The 24,153-nt window shown below is 45.0% G+C and overlaps 1 protein-coding gene across 7 annotated transcripts in view; it reads left to right on the top strand.

Moving 5' to 3' along the window:
* Positions 1-24,153, top strand: part of LOC140419399 (unconventional myosin-VI-like) — a 351,457-nt gene that overhangs the window by 276,838 nt on the left and 50,466 nt on the right. For all 7 annotated transcript variants that reach the window (XM_072503309.1, XM_072503306.1, XM_072503281.1 and 4 more), the window contains 6 exons: positions 2,967-3,062; positions 7,041-7,211; positions 18,142-18,180; positions 19,059-19,152; positions 20,542-20,672; positions 22,788-22,865. In XM_072503309.1, coding sequence (XP_072359410.1) covers positions 2,967-3,062; positions 7,041-7,211; positions 18,142-18,180; positions 19,059-19,152; positions 20,542-20,672; positions 22,788-22,865 — 609 coding nt within the window. The remainder of the gene's footprint in view (positions 1-2,966; positions 3,063-7,040; positions 7,212-18,141; positions 18,181-19,058; positions 19,153-20,541; positions 20,673-22,787; positions 22,866-24,153) is intronic.

Genomic DNA, 24,153 nt, shown 5'->3' with positions numbered 1-24,153 from the left:
TATAAGTGTCTGGCTGCTGGGGGCCATTCTTATGTTCAGTGACAGTGGACCTGCGTCTTTACAGAGAATCAGTTCTTCAGATGATGTAACTGCAGTTTGGCTTTTTGCACTGATCTTCATTTCAGGAATTAATTTGCCATTTTACATTGGTATGAGTTGGTAATTGTCTGGATATTGTGGTCCGTGGCGAGTGATGATGCTTGTCATCGACTGTGGTGTAGATTTCACCTTACCACATGTTAATTTCCTCCTTGCACCAGCAATAAAGGATCTCCAGCGTCTAGCAACAGTAATCGTATTAAACACATAAGTGGCCAATCAGATTGAAGGATTCTCACACCCAGTGAACCAGGAAGTAAAATGCACAAATTAACTTAATTTAAAAAAAATTAGAGAACTAAATAAAGGTATAAATATAAGCTGTGAGGGGGAAGCAAAACAGCTGCAAAGGAATATAGGCAGAGTAAGTGAATGTGTGCTCTAAGGTGGCTGATGGAGTATGCTGTGGGGAAATGTGAGATTGGCGATAAGAGTAGAAAAGCAGAATATTTTTTAAATGACAGGGAGCTTGTAAACATTGGTTTCCAGAGGGACTGGGTGTACTTGTACAAGAACACAAATTTAGTCTATAGATACCAAAGCACTTAGGACGGCAAGTGGCATGTTGGCCTTTATTGCAAGTGGATTGGAGGACAGGAATAAAGAAGTCTTGCTACAATGTACAGGGCTTTGGTGACACCACATCTTTAAGCAGTTTTGGTCTACATATTTAAAGAAGGAGACTTACATTGGAGAGTACGGCGGAGGTTCATTAGATTGGTCCGTGTTGTCCAATAATGAGGGGTTGAGTAAATTGAGTCAATATTCTCATGGTGTTTGGAAAATTAAGAGGTGAACACATAGAATCATAGAATTTACAGTACAGAAGGAGGCCATTCGGTCCATGGACGCTGCACCGGCCCTTACAAAGAGCACCCTACTCAAGCCCACATCTCTAGCTTATCCCCGTAACTCAGCCCACTTAACCTTTTTGGACACTAAGGGCAATTTAGCATGGCCAATCCACCTAACCTGCACGGCTTTGGACTGTGGATGGAAACCGGAGCACCCGGAGGAAACCCACGCAGGCACTGGGAGAACATGCAGACTCCGCACAGACAGTGACCTAAGCCGGGATTCGAAACTGGGACCCTGGAGCTGTGAAGCAACTGTGCTAACCACTATGCTACCGTGCTGCCCATACAAGATCTGGTACACACTGCCTAAGAGTGTGGTGGAGGCAGCGCCAATTGAGGGGTAGGTTCATTATCTAAAAAGGAAAGATTTTCAGAGCTACAGCAAAATGACAGGGGAATGGCACTAGATGAATTGCTCCTTCAGTGGGTCAGCACAGACATAATGGACCAAATAGCCACCACCTGTACTGTAATCAGTCTATGATTCTATGAAGATTTTGAAGATGCTTGACAGGACACACAGGCTGTTTCCTGGAGAATCTAGAACACGGGCACAAGTCTTAGGATAAGGGCCTGATCATTTAGGACCCAGATTAGAAATGTCTTCAGTCAAAGGGTTGTGAATCTTTTAAATTCTGTATCCCAGAGGGTTGTGGCTGCTATCTTGTTGAATATATTTAAGGTTGAGATCAGAAGATCTTTAGTGTTTCTCCAGGGAATCTAGGGATTGGGGAGGCCTGTGGAAAAGTGGAGATGAAGCTGAAGGTCAGCCATGATCATATTGGATGGTGGAGCAGGTGCAATGGCTGGTATGATTTACTCCTCCTGTTTTCTTGTGTTCTTAAGAAATGGGATTAAGATAGAAGCTGAAATATAAAGTTCAGGAAAAAGTATTTTTTAGTATAATAAAACTTATGGCATTTTGATCAGTAACATTCTTAGGGTCAGAGAGCTTTTTTTTTTATAGCAATTATGACTTTGTACACCGCCAAAATCCTAATTCAAAAATAGCAGCTTTTATTTTCTGGCGGTGTAAAAATGTGGGGCGGGATTCACGGAGCCCCGCGTCGGGCTGGTGAATCCCTGCAACCGTGCCACGCCGCCCTGGCGCCGGCACGCGATTCTCCGCAGCGCGCGCCGCCGTTTGCGGGCTGCTCTACGTGGCCGGGCCGCCGATTCTCCGGCCCGGTTGGGCCGAGCGGCCGCTCTGAAAAGGCAGAGTCCCATCGGTGCCGTCCACACCTGGCCGCAGCCGGCCGGAACTCTGCGCGCAGGGTTGGTGGGGGGGGAAGAGGCGGGCTCCGACCCTGGGGGGGAGGGGCTCCGATGGGGCTTGGCCCGTGATCGAGGCCCACCGATCGGCGGGCCTGCCTCTCGCTCCCCGGGCCTATTTTCTTATGCGCCGGCCCCCGAACTCCCTCGCCATGTTGCGAGGTGGCCGGTACGTTGATGGAGGCCACTGCGCATGCGCGGGTTGGCGTGGTGCACAGTTCGCGCCAGGGTTGGAAGCTGGCGCGACGTGAACCGCTCCAGCGCCGTGCTGGCCCCCTATAGGGGCCAGAATCGGTACTCCCGGTGGCCCATTCATGCCGTCGTGAAACGCGGCGGCGTTTCCGACGGCGTGGACACTCTGCTGTCGAATGGGAGAATCCCGCACGTGAAGTTCCCATAAATTCAAGTGATTTCTTAAAATTTACGACTGTGTGGATTCAATGCGGCACCTTGTGAAGAAACATGGAATCACAGTATCTTCTGGGTTTATATATATATATAGTTGTGCATGTGTGGACCACAGTTGCACAGTTGTAATGACCATCGTTACTATCTCAAACTCTGTGCCTATGATGGTTCATTGTACTTTACAATGGAAAGGAAAACGACATGCAAAAACAAAAATAGTCATGAATGGGGGTTTGACCTGACTTTTAAAACCATTTCAAGAATGGGAAATATTGAAGCACTGCTGTAGCGATGCCTATAAACCAGAGTGCACATCTTCTCATTGTTTAGATTCCTAGAAAGTCCAAACTGACGGTTCACAGGAACGTCCGTGATGATGAAGGGTTTATCATCAGGCACTTTGCTGGAGCAGTTTGCTATGAAACAGTAAGTTTGCATTAAGTGGATTTTATATTGTCCTTCAGAACAAACAAGAAAAAATAGTATAAGAAAGATTAGCCTATTTATACAGTGTCTTTCACTGTATACTCTCAGGAACTTCACAAGTGGTTTTCTGTCAATGAGATACATTTGAAATGTAATTTAGAATGTAAGAAACTCAGCAGTCACATTACACACAGCAAGGTCCCAAAAACAACAAAAGAAATAGTGACCAGATATCAGTTTAGAAATATTGGTTGGGACATCGGGGAAAGCTCTCATTTTTCTTGAAACAGAATCATAAAATAGAAATCATAAAATACCTGCAGTGCAGAAGGAGGCTATTCAGCCCATCGAGTCTGCACCAACCCTCCGAAAGAGCCTACTCCCCCACCCTATCCCTGAAACCCTACACATCTTTTGGAATCTATGGAGCAATTTTGCATGGCCAATCCACGTAACTTGCACATTTTTGAGCTGTGGGAGGAAACCACAGCACCCGGAGGAAACCCATGCAGACATGGGGACAATCTGGAAAGTCCACACTAGTCACCTAAGGTCGGAATCAAACCCGGGTCCCTGCCGCTGTGAGGCAGCAGTGCTAACCACTGTGCTACCGTGTGATCTCTGCAAACCCCCTGAGAAACTTTGCATCTCATCTGAAAGATTGCACCTTCAACAGTGCAGCAGGCACCCACTGCAGAGATTATGTACTCGATTGTCGGGAGCAGGGCCTGAACCTGCAACCATGACTGAACCAAAGCTGATGCACTCAAAAGACTCTGTTTGGGTTTTCAGTTCTCAGCAAGCTACTGTTCTCCAGTGTTTTCATAGATTTTCCTTGCCATTTGGAGTCCTCTTTTCGATAGTACATAGATCTTTTTCTCAATTAAAAGATATTTTAATGTCTTCATGAATCACTTGAAATTGTGAAGAATATCTTTTATGTTTTAGATATTTAAGAAGATAAATGTTCCATTTATTTGTCTGTATATTTAATTCTCTACTTATTGTCGTGGTTATGAATGGCTTCACTTGGTTAAGTACCTGCAATTTGGGAATAGGGGTAGGCCATTTAACCTCTCGACTGAATTCCATATTCAGTGTGACTATTTGCTCATATGTGACCTAATTCCATTTCCGCACCTTTCTCCCATATTTCCTTAATACGATTGGTTAACAAGGTCTAAAATTTAAAATTAACAATTGTTCTGTCTTCAACTGCACTTTGCAGATGAGAGAACCAAACTCGATCATCCTTTGCATGTAGAAATACTTCCCTCCTAGACTCCCAAACCAGCAGAAATATTTCTGTTTCTCTGCCTGATCAGGTCCACTTAAAATCTTGAAGTTGATTAAGTCACCCCTTAATTGTCTTAAGTTCCAAGGTGCAGAACCCTGGTTTGTGCTTAAGGATGCTGGAAATCTGAAATAGCAACAGGAAATGCTGGAAATTCTCAACAGGTCAGGCAGCATCTGTGAAGAGAAACAGTTAATGGTTCGGGTTGATAACCTTTCATCAGTCGAATTGCAGCTGTTTCTAGCTTTTCAACATTTAGACAATACTCTCTGATTTTTTGATCTAAAACTGATGTCCTCACAATATTATATATTGAAATCCATTTTCCACACTTTTAGCAATACACCCTATCAGTTTATCTGTGCAATTTGATGCATCCATCTACATTCCTTACAATGCATCCTATCTTTATGTCATTGCAAACATGGACAAAAAGCTCCTTATCCCTTTAAGTTCATAAATACGATAAATAGTTGAGATCCCAACACACATACTTGTGGGATACCACAAATCATACTCTGTATCTGTCTGTTATTCTGATCCTCAAACTTCTGCTACTCGGCCAGTTTCCTAACCAGGTCAATAATTTACCTTCAATTCCATGAGCTTCTTCAACTTAGTTATAAGCTTCATAGGAGGGATTTTATCATGCCTCTTGGAAGACTACAAATAACTTCCATTGATGTTGTGCTGTCCATTATTTGTCAGGTATGACCTACCCTTCCTTTACAAACCCGTGCTGGCTCTCTGTGATCAGCTGAAAAATTTCAAGCTAGTCAGTCACTTTACCACTGGTCCCCGAGATGGTGGGACTCTTCCCATGAAGAGGGATTGGGGAAACTAGGTCTTTATTCTCCAGAGTTTTGAAGAATGAGAGGTCATTTAATTGAACCGTGCAAAATAGCTGAAGGGTTAGATGAGGGGAATGCAAGAAAAATGTTTCCCTCGGTTGGGGAGTCTAGAACCTTGGCGCACAATTTCAAAATAAAGGGGAAACCGGTTAGGACTGAAATGAGGAGAAATCTTTTCACTCGAGGGTTGTGAATCTTTGGAATTCTCTACCCCTGAGGGCCATGGAAGCGGAGTCATTTGAGTATGTTTCAAGCAGAGACGGACAGATTTCTAAATACCAATAATATAAAGGGATATGGGGATAGTGTGGGGGAAAAGGCATTTGAAATGGATGATCAGCCATGGTCGTACTGCATGGCAGAGCAGGCCTGATTGCCTAGATGGCCTACCCCTACTCCTGTATTCCTATCCTTAGTTATATACTCCAGTAAATTTCCGATAGCCGACGTTAGGCTAACTGGTCTATAATTCTTTGGTTGCCCTTTCTCATATTTCTTAATTAGTGGAGTGATGTGGATTTTTCTAATCTAAAGGAATGGTTCCTGGATTGCGAGTTATAATTTTAGCATCTGAACTGTTCTCACCTACTTCCTTCAAACCCTAAGAAGGAAGCCACCTGGTTCTGGTGGTTTGGCACTCTTTAATGCAATTGCTTTCTTCATTACTGCTTTTCTTACGTTAATTTTAGTGACTCTCCATAGCTGATTCAATGTTATCTACCTTAGGATGTTCGTCTCCTGTCAATGTTGATATGAAGTAATTATTTAGCACATCTGCCATTTACCTATTTTGATTTAGGATGTCAGTTTTTCAGGGACCCACCTTGTTTCTAATCACTTTTTTTTCTAATGTAGTTGTAAAAACAATTGTTTTGATTTTGATAACCTTTCCTGCATCCTTTTCATATTTCCTTTATGTAGTCCTCTGTTTTGCCATCTTATGTTTTTTGTATTTCTCCCAGTCACTGAGACCTGTGCCTTTGTTGCATTTGTATATGTTTTTTCTTTTGGTTTTATGTTGTCCTTCACCGATTTGGTCGTACGTGTGTTCAACTCTTGTTTTTTTCAATGGAATGTTTAACCTTTGTGCCTTTTGGGGTGTATACTGGTTCTGTAATTTTAAACAGTTTTAAATTGTTTAGTGAACATCCCCAGTTCCCCTCTGCTGTTTTACACATTAACAGATTTGCCCAGTTTACTGGGGACAGTCTCCCTCTCATCGCATTGAAGTCAGACTTCAATCTAGAAACTCAGCTGGTTCATGTTTCTCCTTTTCAAACACTACTCAGTCATTTTATGGTTACTATTGGGAGATTGTTCCTGCACCATTAGGTAATTGTTCACATTCCATTAGGTTCTTAACTAAATCTGCCTCCATATTCCTGAATCTGACATAGTCTGCTCCGTTGTTAGTTACAGGACATATTGTTACAGATGCTGAACGCACTCAAGAAATTCACTACATTTTTGTCGTGCTAGTCTGCTTAACAATAATATAATTTTTATTAGCGTCACAAATAGGCTTACATTAACACTGCAAAGAAGGTACTGTGACAATTCCCTCGTACCCCGATCTATATGAAAGCTGAAATACCCCACTAAAGCTACTGTGTCTTTGCCACATTCGTGCCTAAATACGGTACTGCATGTTTTGATCATGTCACTTCAAGCTGTCACACTGGAGCCTATGCAAAGTTCCCACTGCAGTCTTGGATCTTTTTCTGCCCATTAAAATCTCCACTGCTTGCTTACCTCTCATTGTATTTTCTCTCATCATTGAAGTAGTTTCATCTTTCATCTCGGAACTGTTCAGTGCGACTTTCTCCCTGACAGGCTAAGTTTGTGGAAAAGAATAATGATGCCTTACACATGTCCTTGGAATCGCTGGTGTCAGAATCAAAGGACCCATTTGTCCGGAAACTTTTTGAAGGAACCAATAACAATAAGGACACAAAACAGAAGGCGGGAAAACTGAGATTCATCAGCGTTGGGAATAAATTCAAGGTAGATTCATTTGGAAAGCTCCTATGTTGTAAAATTGTATAATTCTGTTAGTAAATAAAAAGTCTGCAATCTTCTCCCATGGCATTTAAGAAGCATTGAAATACCCTTTCTTTCTTTTTATTGAAAGGAGGTTTATTGAGTGGAAGTACAATGCTTTTTGTAATGCACCCTGATATTGGCATCAAGGTTGTACCACAGTGAATATCCTGCTTTTTCTTTCAACCTGTAGCATGTTGTAGTAATTTTTACTCTTTTGGATCTACCTCAGCATTTTTTGCCACTGCTGTGATGTATTAAGGAGGGGTTGCGGTTTTAAAATAAAGGGTCGCTCAAAAATGTTGGAGCTGAAGAGAATTTATTTTCTGAGGGTCGTGAGTCTCTGGAACTCTCTTCCTCAAGGTGGGAGAAGCAGTGTGTTTGAATATTTTTTTAAGGCAAAGCTAAATAGATTCTTGATATGCAATGGGAGTAAAATGTTATCGGGGGTAAATGTGAAGTTGAAATGACAATCAAATCAGCCATGATCTTATTGAATGGTGGAGGAGACTTGATGGGTTGAGTTCTCCTAACTTGTATGTTTATACGTAGTATTTAGATTGGTATTGTTTGGCTCTATTTGAAATTTCTGTAAATAAAAACTTTCCCACATAAGTCAAAGAGATTGATAATGTGCACTTTAATGATATGAAGTCTTCACGTTATTATGCATTATTACAAAGAGAACGTCTTAAAGGTGAACACTTTAATAACTGTTTTAAAAACCATTCTAACACACCCTTTATATTAGTCTGCCTCGCTCTGCCAGTAAATTATCCAGCTCTCATGTATATTTGTACCTAATAAACTAATTGGCTTATTTATTCATTTTTCAAAATGTTTCAAAAACAAATTTCAACCTTATTTTTCTTTATTCATTCAAGGGATATGGGCATCAACTAGCTAACAGTTATTCCCATTCCACAGTGCTGTTACCTGGGGGGTTTACTAGACCATTCCACAGGATAGCTGCATTGCTGTGGGACTGGAGCGACACAGGCCAGATGGCAAAGTTACTTCCCTGAATGATATCAGCGAAGCAGATGGGTCTTTATGACGATCGAGTCGTTCCATGGTCACCATCACTGAACTGCCTTTTCCATTTCAATCAATTTATTAGCTGACTTAAGTTTCCCTAGCTGCAGTGGTGGGGTTCTGGTTTATGTCCCCAAATCCTTAGTCCAGGCTATTAGATCATTCACCAATTAGCACAATTGCTGTGCTGATATTTCCAACAAGTTTAGAAACATCACAGAGGGCATGGCCTATGTTTCACACAAAGTGATGGATCTCGGGCATCAGTAATAATCCTAGAGTGGAGTAGTGGAATCTCTTTCCTCCTTTGTTGCCAGTTCCCCTTCCCCTATCCACAGGAAGCGCTATTGAATGATCAGTCCACTCTTTGTGGCCACTGATTACACAAGTTTCTTGCCAAAGTCCTCAGGATCAAGTGGAAATGTTTTGCCTTTGTAAAGTAAAATTCAATCGGGCTAAGTTCAGTTCCTCCAGAGAAAGATGCAAGTTGTAACTATGCTAAACCTCATTTGATCTGTAAATGTGTTCCGTTTTAAACTGAGAACAGGTCTAAATTCCTATCTGGGTCCTTGCAATAAATTAATCTGCAAATATTGTAACATGTGTGGTGCTGTTTGTATGAAATGTTTTTCAGGTAGGATAGAATGCTAATCCGTTACCATGCAGTGTTTGTATTTTGCTTTGAAGTCAATTTTTTTGGAGTAACTTCTTGTTCCTTTCAAATTAAAATCGATCAGTTAATGGGGCCTGTGGTAATACCAGGTATTGCGGTACCTGAGAGGTGGGTGACCATTGGCTAGACCCAGGAGTCTACCATTGGCTGATGTACATAGCGCTGCCCTGAGAGGCGGAGTAGAAGAACATATGCTGTCCCAGCAGCCTTCACTTTCTGTATCGAAGCTGCTGGGGAACAGTTCTAGCAGATTAAAGCCTATTAGTTATGACTCACCATGTCTCGAGAGTAATTGATTGCGCATCAATTTAATCTGCTACAATGTCAGTTGAAAGGATGGATCTCCGTATCAAACCGGAGTGCCTTCAGCTCAGCCCCCACGCGGACAACTCTGCTGCTATTTTCAAACATTGGCTGGTGTGTTTTAAGGGCTACCTCAACACGGCCGCCGACACCCCCATGGAAAGACAAAAGATGCACCTTCTACGGTCGCGGGTCAGCCCTGGGATCTACCCTCTGATCGAGGAGGCGGAGAATTATGCTGCAGCGATCGAGCTGCTAGAAGGTCAGTATATCCGCCCTGTGAACAAGGTCTATGCTCGTCACCTGCTGGCGACTAGGAGGCAAAGCCCCGAAGAAACGTTGGAAGACTTCTACCGGGGGCTGCTGGTGCTGGGCTGAAACTGTGGCTGCCCGCCAGTTTCGGGGAACGAGCTCACGGAACATTTGATCAGGGATGCTTTTGTGGCAGGTATGACTTCCCCCGATATCGGCCGAAGGCTCCTAGAAATGGACACTCTGGGACTTACTGAGGCACGGGCCCTGGGGGGTCCATGGAAGTTGCGTATAACAACGCGTTGGCTTTTGCTCCCGGACGTGCGGCGGCCCCCTGGGCTGCGTGGCACCCCGTTGCGGCAGCCCCTCAGACCTTCCCTCTGACCCCGCAAGCCTGCGCGGCGAGACGGCCCGCTACCGCCGCCGGACAAAGTTGTTTCTTTTGCGGGCAGGCGAATCATCCCGCCCGCGCTGCCCGGCCCGCACCGCACCTGCAAAGGGCCACTATGTCGGGGTCTGCCAGGCCCGCGCCGTGGCCGCGGTCTCCAGCGACTATTGGCAGCCCCCTTTTCAGGCCCCGGCCGTCCAGCGCCCACCGCCACCCCCCTATCCTCAGGCTGCGTGCGACCTGCGGGCGTGGCCATTTTGCCCCCCCGGCCACCACGCTGGACGGGTGGGCGCCGCCATTTTGTGTCTCGCAGCCGCCATCTTCATCCCCGGACTCCATGTGCGACCCATGGCTGACGCCAGCACAGCCGACTACACGCTGCCCGACCAGAACTCTCCATTATTGCAGCTGGCCTCGGTGACTCTGGACCAGAGTCGGCCCCGGACGCTTGCGAAAGCTACAACGACGATCTCCATCAACGGCCAAGTGACGTCGTGCTTGATCGACTCTGGGAGCACGGAAAGCTTTGTTCACCCCGACACGGTAAGACGTGTCACCCATCCCGTAAACCAAAGGATCTCCCTGGCCTCCGGGTCACACGCGGTGGAGATAAAGGGGTTCTGCCTAGCGAACCTCACTGTCCAAGGCAGGGAATTCCACAATTTTTGCCTGTACGTCCTGCTGCACCTCTGCGCAACCACCCTCCTTGGGCTGGATTTCCAGTGCCATCTGCAAAGCCTGACTTTCAAATTTGGCGGCCCTATACCCTCCCCCCCCCTTACTGTCTGCAGCCTCGCGACCCTTAAGGTCGACCCGCCTGCCCTGTTTTCAAACCTCACCCCGGATTGCAAACCCGTCGCCACCAGGAGCAGACGGTACAGTGCCCAGGACCGGACCTTTATCAGGTCAGAAGTCCAAAGGCTGCTGAGGGAAGGGGTCATCGTTGCGAGCAACAGCCCCTGGAGGGCTCAAGTAGTGGTGGTAAAGACCGGGGAGAAACATAGGATGGTCATTGACTACAGCCAGACCATCAACAGGTTTACGCAGCTGGACGCGTACCCTCTCCCCCGCATAGCCGACCTGGTGAACAGGATTGCGCAATACAAGATTTTCTCCACGGTGGATCTCAAGTCTGCCTACTACCAGCTACCCCGCCGTAATAGTGACCGCCAGTACACTGCCTTCGAAGCAGATGGGCGGCTCTATCACTTTTTCAGGGTTCCCTTCGGTGTCACGAACGGGGTCTCGGTCTTCCAACGTGAGATGGACCGAATAGTTGACCGGTACGGCTTACGCGCAACGTTCCCGTATCTTGATAACGTCACCATCTGCGGCCATGACCGCAGGACCACGACACCAACCTCCCAAGATTTCTCCAGACCGCGAATATCCTTAATCTGACTTACAATAAAGATAAATGCGTGTTTAGCACCGACCGTCTAGCCATTCTAGGCTACGTAGTGCGAAGTGGTGTCATAGGCCCCGACCCTGAACGCATGCTCCCCCTCATGGAGTTCCCCCTCCCTCACTGCCCCAAGGCCCTAAAGTGCTGCCTCGGCTTCTTCAGCTATTATGCACAGTGGGTCCCCAATTACGCAGACAAGGCTCGACCCCTGATCCAGTCCACAACCTCCCCCCTGTCGATGGAGGCCCGCCAGGCCTTCTGCCGCATCAAAGCAGACATTGCAAAAGCCACGATGCGCGCCATCGACGAGTCCCTCCCCTTCCAGGTCGAGACCAATGCGTCCGACCTAGCCCTGGCGGCCACCCTCAACCAAGCGGGCAGGCCCGTGGCTTTCTTCTCCCGCATCCTCCATGATTCTGAAATTCGCCACTCGGTCGAAAAGGAGGCCCAGGCCATAGTAGGAGCTGTGTGACACTGGAGGCATTACCTGGCCGGCAGGAGATTCACTCTCCTCACGGACCAACGGTCGGTTGCCTTCGAGTTCGATAATGTACAGCGGGGGCAAGATTAAGAACGACAAGATCTTGCGGTGGAAGATAGAACTCTCCACCTACAATTACGAGATCTTGTACCGTCCCAGGAAGCTGAACGAGCCTCCTGATGCCCTGTCCCGTGGCACTTGTGCCGCCTCCGATCCCTCCACGAGGACCTCTGCCACCCCGGGGTCACTCGTTTCTTTCATTTTATCAAGGCCCGCAACCTGCCCTACTCCATCAAGGAGGTCAGGACAGTCACCAGGGACTGCCAAATCTGCGCGGAGTGCAAACTGCACTTCTACCGCCCAGAGAGGGCGCACCTGATAAAGGCTTCCCGTCCCTTTGAACGCCTCAGCGTGGATTTCAAAGGCCCCCTCCCCTCCTCTGACCGCAACACGTACTTCCTGAACGTGATTGACGAGTACTCCCGGTTCCGTTTCGCCATCTCCTGCCCGGACATGACCACAACCACCGTCATCAAGGCCCTCCAAAGTATTTTTACACTGTTCAGTTTCCCCGCATACATTCATAGTGATAGGGGGTCCACCTTTATGAGCGACGAACTGCGTCAGTTCCTGCTCAGCAAAGGCATCGCCTCGAGCAGGACGACCAGTTACAACCCCTGGGGAAACGGGCAGTTTGAGAGGGAGAACGGCATGGTCTGGAAGACCGTCCTGCTGGCCCTACGGTCTAGGAATCTCCCAGTCTCCCGCTGGCAGGAAGTCCTCCCGGTGGCCCTTCACTCCATCCGGTCGCTGCTCTGTACTACCACAAACCAGACGCCTCATGAACGTCTCCTTGTTTTCCCCAGGAAGTCCCCCTCTGGGACCTCGCTCCCAACCTGGCTAGCGACACCCGGACCCATCCTGCTTCGGACACGTGAGGGCGCACAAGTCGGACCCGTTGGTCGAGAGGGTCCACCTGCTGCACGCCAACCCCCAGTGCACCTATGTAGTGTTCCCTGACCGCCGCCAATACATGGTCTCCCTTCGGGAACTGGCGCCCGCCGGAGCTCCACGTGCACCCGCACCAGTGCCCCACCCCAACCTCCCCGCAGCACCTGACCGGAGGGTCAGTACTCCCGCCGCCCCTGCCTAGGCCCGAACAAGCACCGACGCCCCCTACAGGCGCCACCCACCCTGCCCACTTTTCGCCCCAACAGCGCCGCCTAAGGGTGACGAAGCTGCCTGGGAGAACGACACCACGTTCCCGGAGTTGCAACCGCCAGGACCCCCATCAGGATCACCGCTGAAGCCCAGACGCTCCAGAAGGACGACCAGGCCACCCGATCGACTGATTGCTGCACCATGAACACTTTGCTATTACCCTCGACATCACGGCACCTCCATACCTGGTCCTACCATGCGAAAGGAGACATTAACGCTGGCCATCACCCCGCCGGGCTCTTTTTTTAACAGGGGGTGAATGTGGTAATACCAGGTATTGCGGGACCTGAGAGGTGGATGAACATTGGCTAGACCCAGGAGTCTACCATTGGCTGATGTACATAGCTCCGCCCTGAGAGGCAGAGTATAAGAACCAATGCCGTCCCAGCAGCCTTCACTTTCTGTATCGAAGCTGCTGGGGAACAGTTCTAGCAGATTAAAGCCTATTAGTTATGACTCACCTTGTCTCGAGAGTAATTGATTGCGCATCAGGGCCTATATTAATATTTAGTGTTGCAAGCTTTGTCTCAAAGTCATTTCGCACTAGGTCTGATGTAGGACCGTGTGATTTGACCGGCGCCATTTTGGAGCGACCTCTGTCGCCTCTGACCCCCCCTCGCTATTAACTCTCTGCTTTGAGGCCTCAGTTGCTCATCCTGACCATCTCTCATCCGCAACAAAAAACAGTACAGCACAGGAACAGGCCCTTCAACCCTCTAAGCCTGCATCGATCATGATGCCTGCCTAAACTACCGAGGTCCTTATCCCTCTCTTCCATGTATTTGTCAAAATGCCTCTTAAATGCTAACTTCCTGCAAGTCAAAGCTGTTCTTTCAGCTCCCACACAGTCAGGGATAGGAGAGGAAGTTAGGGAGTGGGAGGCTCGGCAGTAGGAAGGGCCACAATTGACCGGACAGATTGGAGTTGCAGAGGCTGTGAACTGGAGGGTCAGCAGTTCGAGGGAGAGTTGCAAAGTGGCAGAGACCAGGATCGTGATCGGGGCCCACCGATCCGCGGGGGGGCCTGTGCCGTGATGGCACTCTTTTTCTTCCGCCTTGGCCATGGTCTTCACTATGACGGAGGCGGAAGAGACCCCCTCCCCTGCGCATGCGTGAGGATGACGTCAGCAGCTGCTGACGCTCCCGCGCATGCGTCACCCGGCGAAGACCTTTCGGCGCCGGCTGGCGTGGCGCCAAGGGCCTTTCCTGCCAGCCTGCGGAGCGGAAACCACTCCGGCGCAGGCCTAGCCCCTGAAGGTGAGGGCTTGGTCCCTAAAGCTGCGGAGACTTCCCCACCTTTTGGGGCGGCCCGACACCGGAGTGTTTCCCGCCACTCCATTACGCCGGAACCCCCCGCCCCGCCAGGTAGGGGAGAATCCCGCCCCAGGTGTCCAACGGTCACGAGGAAAAGTCCACGAAGACCAATGGATCAGGGAGTGAATTGTGTGGTGAGCGTGAGGTTCAACAAGCAGGAAAGGCAGGGAGTGGGAACTGAGAAGTAAGTTAGTTATATTTATTTTAGATTTTTACATTTATTTTATTTTAAGATTGTTTCATTTACCAATATAAGAATTTAGCAAAATAGATATTTCAACTTGCAGGTTATGATGTTTTAATGTTTTTTTTCTGATGCGCTTAGCCCTACAGAAGGTACCCACAGCTATGCCCTTGGTTTTAAGAGGAGAATCTGATTTGCTTAATGTTGTTTTACTTTGTTTCACTGAAAGTTGGAAATTTCAGGAACTTGGATCTGGTCATAGAGTTGTAGATATACACTGCACAGAAAGAGGCCCTTCGGCCCATTGTGTCTGTTCCGGCCATAAAACACCTATCTAATGTAATCCCAGGAGTTACTGTACTGTACATAGCAACTTCACAACCTCAGAATGTCCCAAAGCACTTTACAACCAATAAAGTACGTTGGAAGTACAGTTACTGCTGTATTGTGGAAAACACACAAAGTTTCCATCAACAGCAATGATATAAATGTCCAGATCATCTGATTTAGATATTGATTGAGGCCAGCCCAGAAGAACTCACTTATTCTTGTCTAAAATAGCTTCTTCCAGCTGAGAGGGCAGGTAGCACCTCGGTTTAGCATCTCACCTGAAAGGCAACACCTCCAACTCCCTGAGTGCTGCACTGAAGTGCCAGCCTAAATTATATGCTCATGTTGCTGGAGTGGGATTTGCATTCAGTGAGAGTGCCACCAACTGAACCAAAGCTGGCATCTGTCATAAAGAAATATGAAAAGTTAGAACTCATCACCTATTGCAACTCGTCCAAAACCCAACATTTAGCTTGGAAATGTGATGATTTTTGATGATTGATGTAAACCATTTCTAACGGTGATGGTTTAAGTTGAAGCCACGTGTTCGTCAGCCATACTTTGAGATTCATACCACTGAAACTGGCTGCAGGGACAAGAGTCAACGTAAGGAATGGGAACTGGCTAACTCAGAGCAACTTTCAGGAATTTGACTGATGTAAGTTAGTGTTTGGTAGGAGGCAAGGCAAATTGTGCACTCTGGTAGAGAGTATTTAATTCCGCATTGGTTTAATTATGCAATCCAGTAGTCACTTTTGAGCACTTAAGATCTTCGGATGATCATTAAGTCCTGTTGTAAGTTCACTGGTGATGTGCCAGCTAATATGAAATGCATGTTTACTCTAGCTCTGGTTAGTTACTCTGCATTTGACATGGCCATGCTTTCAGTTAAATTTTTCCCTTTAGTTAGCATTCAAAACCATGCAGTGAGCTCTAAATCAAGCATTGTCAGATCTTATCTGCCTCTGGGTATTTCTAGGTCAAAGTAACTTTCTTCTCTTCACGGCTTTCTTGCCAATATTTCTATTCTCCTTGCCTTTTCAATTGAGGTCTATCAAATGCCTTTGCAAAACATACCTTTTGTCCTTTAGTGTTGACCACATCAGAACTGTGATTTTTGTTGTCGCTATCTGAAGGTTCTATTTAGTCACTGCAAACAACTGTGTGTAAATCTGTTTCAGATATACATTGGAATGTACATCACTGAATATAACAGGAGCTAATAGCAAACCAGAAAAAAGCTAAACTAATTGTGCTTTGAGTAACTAAAATTGCAATTAATAACCACTTCAATATAAAGATGTTTTTCTGCATTTTTAAAAATTACATTCTTGAGGATAATTAACTTGAACATTTCAGGTTCAAGAGAAGAGAAAATAAGAATTGATGTTAAAAGCTCTAAGTAAGACATTTCTAATCCTCAAGTTCTTCCTATTATCCATTGCCACAATTTCCAGTGCATTCTTCTAATCACCTGTCTTCTACTTCTAGTAAGATGACTTTCAGGCCTCGTCTTTTCCATCTGTTTCCTGCTCCTTTTCCTCAGGTAGTGGCTTGATCTGAGATGCTCCGGTTCAGGATGAGTAGACAAAACTATAGGGAGGTTGGGAAAAGAAAAGTAGACCACAGCAGGTAAATCTTTACCCAAACAACTGCACACTAGTAATGCGCCTGCTTGGAGCACTGACTTCAGTGGTATTGGCTGGTTGATTAAAATGTCATTTTAACCCTTTTCAGTAGCAAGTCTGATCCTGGAACAAAACTAGATAGCTAGCTATTTGTAATAATAATTGGTTCTTAAATTGCTATACATCTGACTGTAGCCTTGGTGTATCCATTGTAATATTGTGAACAGCTCCAGCATCCCTCCCTTTTGAATACTCTATTTTAATATAACACAGTCATCAATCGCCAAATTTGCAGATGTTCATCAATCCCGATGACACTTCCTTGAAATGCAAAATTGCCAATTTATCACCGTCCTGCTTATTGCACCATCAGTAATGCAATCCTCTTGTTGAATGAAAATCTGGTTCTGTGCACCTAGCCTGTTGGTTACAGCAGAGATTCCAAAAATTGGCATTTTAAGTAATTCCACTTTATATCATTAACCTAATCTTGCTCCCCGTCTTGCCCCGAGATGGAGTATTCAGCTCGCTTGACGAAGGGTGAGTGAGCATTCTCACAGATGAAAATGCATCATTAACACCATGCAATTTATTTGATTAGTAAGCCTTCACTGGCAAACATTTTGTCGACTAAAGTGTTTATTATTCCATGTATGCATCATTACATTTAAATGCACTGCATTAAAACACCGTTACCTAGGAGAGAAACACTAATGCAAACACATCTTACATTGAAGTCAAATAACCAACGATATTGAGCTGAGACTAGTTCAGATATCTTATAACTAACTCTGCTCACATTTTCAGTCTTACCCATCTCTTATCATGCGATTGACCAATATAGGGGAAGGGTTCCTCAGGCCTCAGCAGTTACTCAATTTTTCCAATTGTTATCTTGCATAGTTATGGTCAGCGAGCTGTTGGGATCATCTTACTTAAATCTAATGCTGCCTTCACTCGTTCTCCACATGTTTACACCTTTTCAGCAGGAGTCACTGAGCAGAGAGAAACCTAAATGATGTTCCACCTCTCCCCACAAGTCCAGGCAAATTGAGGTGATTGCAATGTTCCCATTGCTCAGCATGGACAATAAGATTGAGCGTGGGAGCTTCTTGCTCTGCATGGCTCATAACAATACGATGCCGTGTATTTAGCCAATGGACCACGAGAGGGGCCATCTCTTGTTATATTTGACCCTTGTCGTTTTATGTTCTTTTTTTCTGGACGTTGGGGAAAATATCCAGAGCTATAGTTTTTGCAACTTATCAACACCAACCAACTTTGTGGGCTGGATGTGGAAAGGGTTAAAGTTAGGGTTGGGCCGTGCCATGCATGGTTTTTGTTGGGAATCATTTCATTCATCAGTGCTGCTTCATGAGACGGAGGATGTTTGGCTGCATGCTCCACCTCTGTCTTCACCATGTCAACGTACATCTTAATGTTTTCTTCAAGTGCATCGCAATATGTTTTTTTGCTGCTTATAATTATGTGGATCTTGAAAGGTTTTTCTCACTAATGTGCAGCTCATTGAAAGCATGCAATAAATTGCGTTCATGTTATACAATATTTCGCTTGTCTATTTTATACAAATCATGCTAAGCTTAATTAACTAACTGATGCAGGTGTTCAGCCACAGCATACAGATCATTAAGTTTCTTGTTTTCCTTTTTTCTCTCCCCAGACTCAGTTGAATCTGTTGCTTGATAAGTTACGCAGCACAGTGAGTACTGATAACCTGATTAAACTGTTAATGGAAATTGAGAATTTATTCCATAATTTGTGATCAGGACATTTTGTCCGCAGATTGGGAGTGAGAGCAGTGCTTTGCTATGATTCGCTAGAGATTAAAGAAAAAATGAAATGGCATTTATAAAGCTTTTCATAATCTCCGGACATCCTAAAGCGCTTCACAGCTGATGAAGTGCTTTTGAAGTGTTGTGATTGTTGCAATGTAGGTAACACAACAACAAAGGTCCCCTATGCAGAATGAGTTAAACAGCGATCTATTTAGTAGTGTTGATTAAATGTAAGCATTGGAGAACTCCCCTGCTCTTCTAGAGGTGCCATGGGTCTTTTATGTCCACCTGAGTGTGCAACATATCCTCAATGCCATTGTCCCGTTCTCTCTCTACCCTTGATGTCATTTACACACAGAAAATACATGGAAAGTATATTTACTCCTCTTAGGTGAAGGGTATGATCAGATAACCGCCTCTCAGGCTCTTTTACCCTGTAAGTGACGAGGTGAAGGTTCACGAGAGCAGCAAAGGATGACTCGCACATTGTTTTTCTCTGTCTCTTTGTTGGAAAGCACCCATCCTTTGGGTTTACCAACTCCCTATTGGTCCATTTGAGATTAAAAAGTAATTGTGTGCACCAGACACTAGGTGGCATGGTGTATTAATGAACAAACATGTGATAGCATTGATATAGGTAATGCTGCCCTTGGTTTGGGAACTATATTTCAATGTCAGGTTAATTTTGTTTTACCGGTATTGGAAATTTTCAAGTTTGGGCAGGCTGGGGGTGCTGAAACATTCTGGCCTTGATTAAATTAGCAGAAATGATGTCCGTCACTCACTGCATGTTTTCCATTAGGGATCCAGCTTTATTCGATGCATCAAACCTAATCTCAAAATGACAAGTCATCTATTTGAAGGGGCACAAATTTTGTCACAGCTTCAGTGTTCAGGTGAGATTTTTTTCAGTGGTTGCCATGTCTTCAATATATATTTGCTACCCAGCTTCTACCCCCTGAGCCTCGGCGTGAGCCTGGGAGATCTAATGGAATTCCTGCATTTGGAGAAAATGAAATTTGCTCTGAAAGGAGCAGATAAGGGGTTCTACCAGAGATGGAGCATGTTTGTTTTACATTTTGGGGACCTGGTTTCTGTCAAGTGGTGGGTTGTGTATTGTTAAAATGTTGAAAATTTGAATAAAAATCATTTTCATAAAAATATATACATTTGCTACAAATATATTTCACTAATGTTAAGATCCTCCTCCTGTGCACCCCCCATCGAAGCCCTTGCGCATTACGTTCCCTCCCATTTGTACCTCATCTCTTCTGCTCTTGATATGCCCAAAGATGTGCAGGTTAGGTGGATTGGCCATGATAAAAAAAATTGCCCTTAGTGTCCAAAAATTGCCCTTAGTGTTGGGTGGGGTTACTGGGTTATGGGGATAGGGTGGAAGTGTTGACCTTGGGTAGGGTGCTCTTTCCAAGAGCCGGTGCAGACTCGATGGGCTGAATGGCCTCCTTGTGCACTGTAAATTCTATGAAATCTATGATATGTTCCTCTTATCAAGGAAGTCTTCTATATGTTCTCTCAATCCTCTCCCATTCCACCACCTAATCACCATGGTGTCTCTCTTGTCCACATCATTACCTTTGGTATACTGCATTCTTTCTGCTGTTCTTCATAGTTTGCAGTTATAAAACCCAGGAGCATCTAATCAGCTAACAATGCACCATAATGATTGTTGAATTTACCCCTTTGCCTCCTCCAGCAACCCAGTGTCTGTAGCTATCCACCCAGGCTGCCTGTCAAGCATTAAGGTATTGATGAGCCAAAATGTTCTTAAAGTTTATGTTGACAAAACTGAATCCATTGTTTTGATTCCCACCGGCACCTTCGTGCCTCTGTCTTTGACTCCCCCAATCACCCCTTGTCACCTAAGCTAGTAGGCGCAGGCCGTTGGCATCCTACTTGACCTAGAGCTCAGCATTCTTCCTGCATGTCGTCTCCACCAGTTTCTTCTATGGCATTGTCTTCATCACCAAAACCCTAGCCTGCTCCTTTATCACATTGTGACTCTCTGGCCTCCATACCACCTTCTCTGTAAACATCAACTCATCCAAAATGCCACAGTCCATATCCTCATCCCATGGTCCCATCACCCATCCTCTACATGCTTCAAATTCCATGATTTGATTCACATAACATAAAAAATTACAAGATAAAATAAGCTATGGTTCAGTTCCTGCATTAAGATGGATTTATGTTGTTACTCATATTGATCAAATGATTATACTGTATAAGTAAACTGTTTTGCTTTCAATGGCTGCTTTGTTGCGTAGGTATGGTGTCTGTACTGGACCTCATGCAAGGTGGATTTCCATCACGTGCTCCATTCCATGAACTTTACAACATGTACCAGAAGTACATGCCTGCAAAACTCTGCAGGTTGGATCCAAGGCTCTTCTGTAAGGTACTGACAAGACTAAGCTTTGACTTTATTTCAGTATGTTTCATGAAGGAACATCCTACTGAATGACTCAGCAAAGCTATTACATTCCCTGACTGCAGCTTTTGAGATTCGGAAGATCATAAATTTAATCCTGATCTGCATCAATTAGGTCATCTCAGTGGGACAAGTGATGGGGTGTGGCAACTGGCTTTAGTTTTCCTGAATTGAGGCAGGGGAGCAAATCAACCACAATCATTGACCCTGACCACTCGAGCATGTGCTTGTGTGAATATTTGACAAGGCAGGATTAGGAGTGACTCCATTCACATACTTTTATACATTTTTGTCTCGGCTCATGCCATGGTGACGGAGATACTTTGGTGGGATATGATTTCTATCCTCTCGTATATATCGAAGTAGCCTAATTCTCCAGGTCTTAAGCGTTTACATGTGAACAAGCAACACGTAGACAGAAGGGTTGTTGCTGAGAACCCTGCTCCAGGGACTTAAGGCACATAATCTAGCATGACCCTTGAGCAATTCAATGCAGCATTGTGTGAGATGCCATCTTCTGGGAGACATGTTAAATTCAGGCTTACTCTGCCTGTTTCGGTGGATGTAAAGGATACCACAGTACAATTTACAAAGATTTCTCCTCGTATCTCAGTCAATATTCATCCCTAATTAGAATAATTGGTTTGTGTGCAAATTGGTTGCTCAATTGCCTCCATAAGTGTTTACATTTCAAAAGCAATTCATTGCCTGTAATAATTGATAATTAAATTAGACATTGATGTAAATATATTCCACACAAACTGGACATTTATTTAGCAGCATTCTATATTTTCTAATTGAAAAACCAATGTTACAATCCTGGTTGATGTAAGTGGGCGGGAATATCCCAGAATGGACCCCTGACTCAAAAGACCATAACTCTTACTTTTTTTAAATAAAATGTGGAGGAACAGAGTTACAGGACTTCTAATTAGCTATAACAAGAAAAAAAACATTTATTAAACATGAAAAAATTTGGTGCAATACCCCTTTACCCTCCCCTTAGCTTAACAATTACACACCGATTACAAAGTATATCTTAAGCTACAATGGCCTCATTAACAAACAGAGTCCCTTTTAAGCGCACAAGATGACTGTGGAAAGACGCACTCCTCTCTGAACCCAAGTGAATGTCTGTAGATTTCTCCTCAAAATCCCCCAAATTATTCTTATACCATGAGCCACCTTGTCACACTGAACTCTGGCTTCCGTACGAGCGATTTAAAATTTCACTTTCAAAAGTCACACTTTCAAATCTCCTTTTAAATTATGCTTTCCATCCACTGCTTCCATCAAGGTTTCGATTTCAGGTTTTACAGCTCTCCCCTAAGGTTTGCTTTGTCTTAAAGGCTTTTACACTAACTTCGAGGTCCAGCCAGCGATTTCCACAATTATTTCAAATAATGTCCCCCAAACTTCCCTCTGTTTAGTTACTCTAGACTTCTTGGAAACTTCTCTGGTTTCCTTAACTAGCTGGACTTTAAGTTTCTGGAAACTGTTTTCTTAACCATTGTTCCATAATACGGCCTTTCTTTTAGCAAGGCTGATAAGAGATGTTCCCTCTTTAGTCTTCTAAAACCAACTGTTTCGAGCAGAGCTATGAGAGCTACCTTCTCTCTCTCGCCACCTATCTCCATCTGCAATCAAATTAGCTAAACTAAAATTTAAGAGCTTTTCTACCTTACAAAGCCCAAGTTGCCAAGCAACCACTGCTGATTCATTTACCCTTCACGCCGCAACCCTCTCTAGCACAATCGAATCATCGTTGGAATTGAAACCAACTTCCACACATACAAACATCTTTGTCCAGCATGAATCTTACTGTGGGTTTTATCCTTCCAGGAACAGAAATATTAAATTAAACCCATTTAAAACTATACTTTATTTCTAATGTCTACCAATACAAATATAAATCCTGTAAAACTACCTTGATTTTCTTAACACTGAGCTGAAATGGGGAGGCCACTAATCACAAAGTAATAATTAGGAGGCATTGAGGAGTAATTGTTCTTTAGTAACTTAAACATTGTTCAACAAGTTAGACATCCATTAATTAATTTATCTTCCTATTTTCTTTTCCAGGCACTGTTCAAAGCCTTGGGTCTCAATGAAAACGATTACAAGTTTGGTCTCACCAAAGTCTTTTTCAGACCTGGCAAGGTAATAATACCCTCTTCCCAGATTTTTGGTATTTCCTGATTCAAAACATTACATAAGAGATTTGCCATTTTGTAATTAGAGACTAGGACCAAAAACAAAATCCTTTGGGACTTCTGTGGCTAAGGACATGAGCCACAGCCCAGCAATTCATGCTTTCCGCTGGGGTAGGGAGAGCAATCTTCAAAAGAAAGGAGCAGTTGTCGTAATATTGGTAAAGTAAACAGGGGCATCAAATTAAACCATATGAGTTGAACTGAGGGTCAAAAAAGGAGCAATCACACTGCTCGATTGTACCAAAGATCCTTGAGTAGTTGGAGGGAGAGGTGCCATTATGCCAGCAAATTGCCAAGATGTGCAGAAGCAATAGGAAACAAAAGGGGATTTCAGCCAACCTAATATCTCCTGGGATCAGTTCTGTGTAAAATATGTACAGGGTGTGATATTCTTTTTTTTTTTTAAAAACCAGGAGAACTTATTTTAAAAGGCACAATTGACCTTGTCTCCACTGCACTCGCAGACAAGCAATTCCACATCTTAACCACTTGCTGTGTAAACAAACATTTCCTCAATCTGTCCATGCTTCTTTTTATCAATCACCTTAAGTCAGTGTCTTCTAGCTCCTGATCCTCCCTCCCACCTTTGGGAACAGTTTCTCCCTGTCTGCTCTGTCCAGCCACCTCATGAATTTAATAGACACCTCTATTAAATTTCCTCTCGACCTTCTCTTCTCCAAGGAGAACAGCTCAGCTTCTCAAATCTATCCACATAAATGAAGCGCACACCTGAAACCATTCTTCTGAATCTTTTCTGCATCCTCTCTAAGGCCTTCATATACATCCTAAAGTGGTGCTAGAACTGGGCAGAATGCTCCAGTTGTGGCCGAACTTGTTTTGTGCAAGTTTATCGTAACTTTCTATCCTCCTGTTTATAAGGCCCAGGATCTTGCATGATTTATTAACCACTCTCTCAACCTGCCCTGCCACCTTCTATGGTGGATGCACATGTACACCAGGGTGAGCAACCGGATTGGATTTTATGGGATTGTCCCATATTCAATGTGGTTGTCCAGTTTCCTGGCCTGTCTACATCCAGGATACACTGTCCCATAATTGTAAGGTTTGAGCTTCCCACATGCCTGGGGCGGGATTCTCCGCAATCGGCGCGATGTCCGCCGACCGGTGCCACAAACGGCGCAAATCAGTCCGGCATCGCGTCGCCCCAAAGGTGCGGAATTCTCCGCATCTTGAGGGGCCGAGCCCTCACCTTGAGGGGCTAGGCCCGCGCCGGA

This window comes from Scyliorhinus torazame, chromosome 1, assembly GCF_047496885.1.
Source record: "Scyliorhinus torazame isolate Kashiwa2021f chromosome 1, sScyTor2.1, whole genome shotgun sequence".
In the NCBI taxonomy this organism is placed as follows: Eukaryota; Metazoa; Chordata; class Chondrichthyes; order Carcharhiniformes; family Scyliorhinidae; genus Scyliorhinus; species Scyliorhinus torazame.
This window is presented reverse-complemented; position numbering and strand designations above follow the sequence as displayed.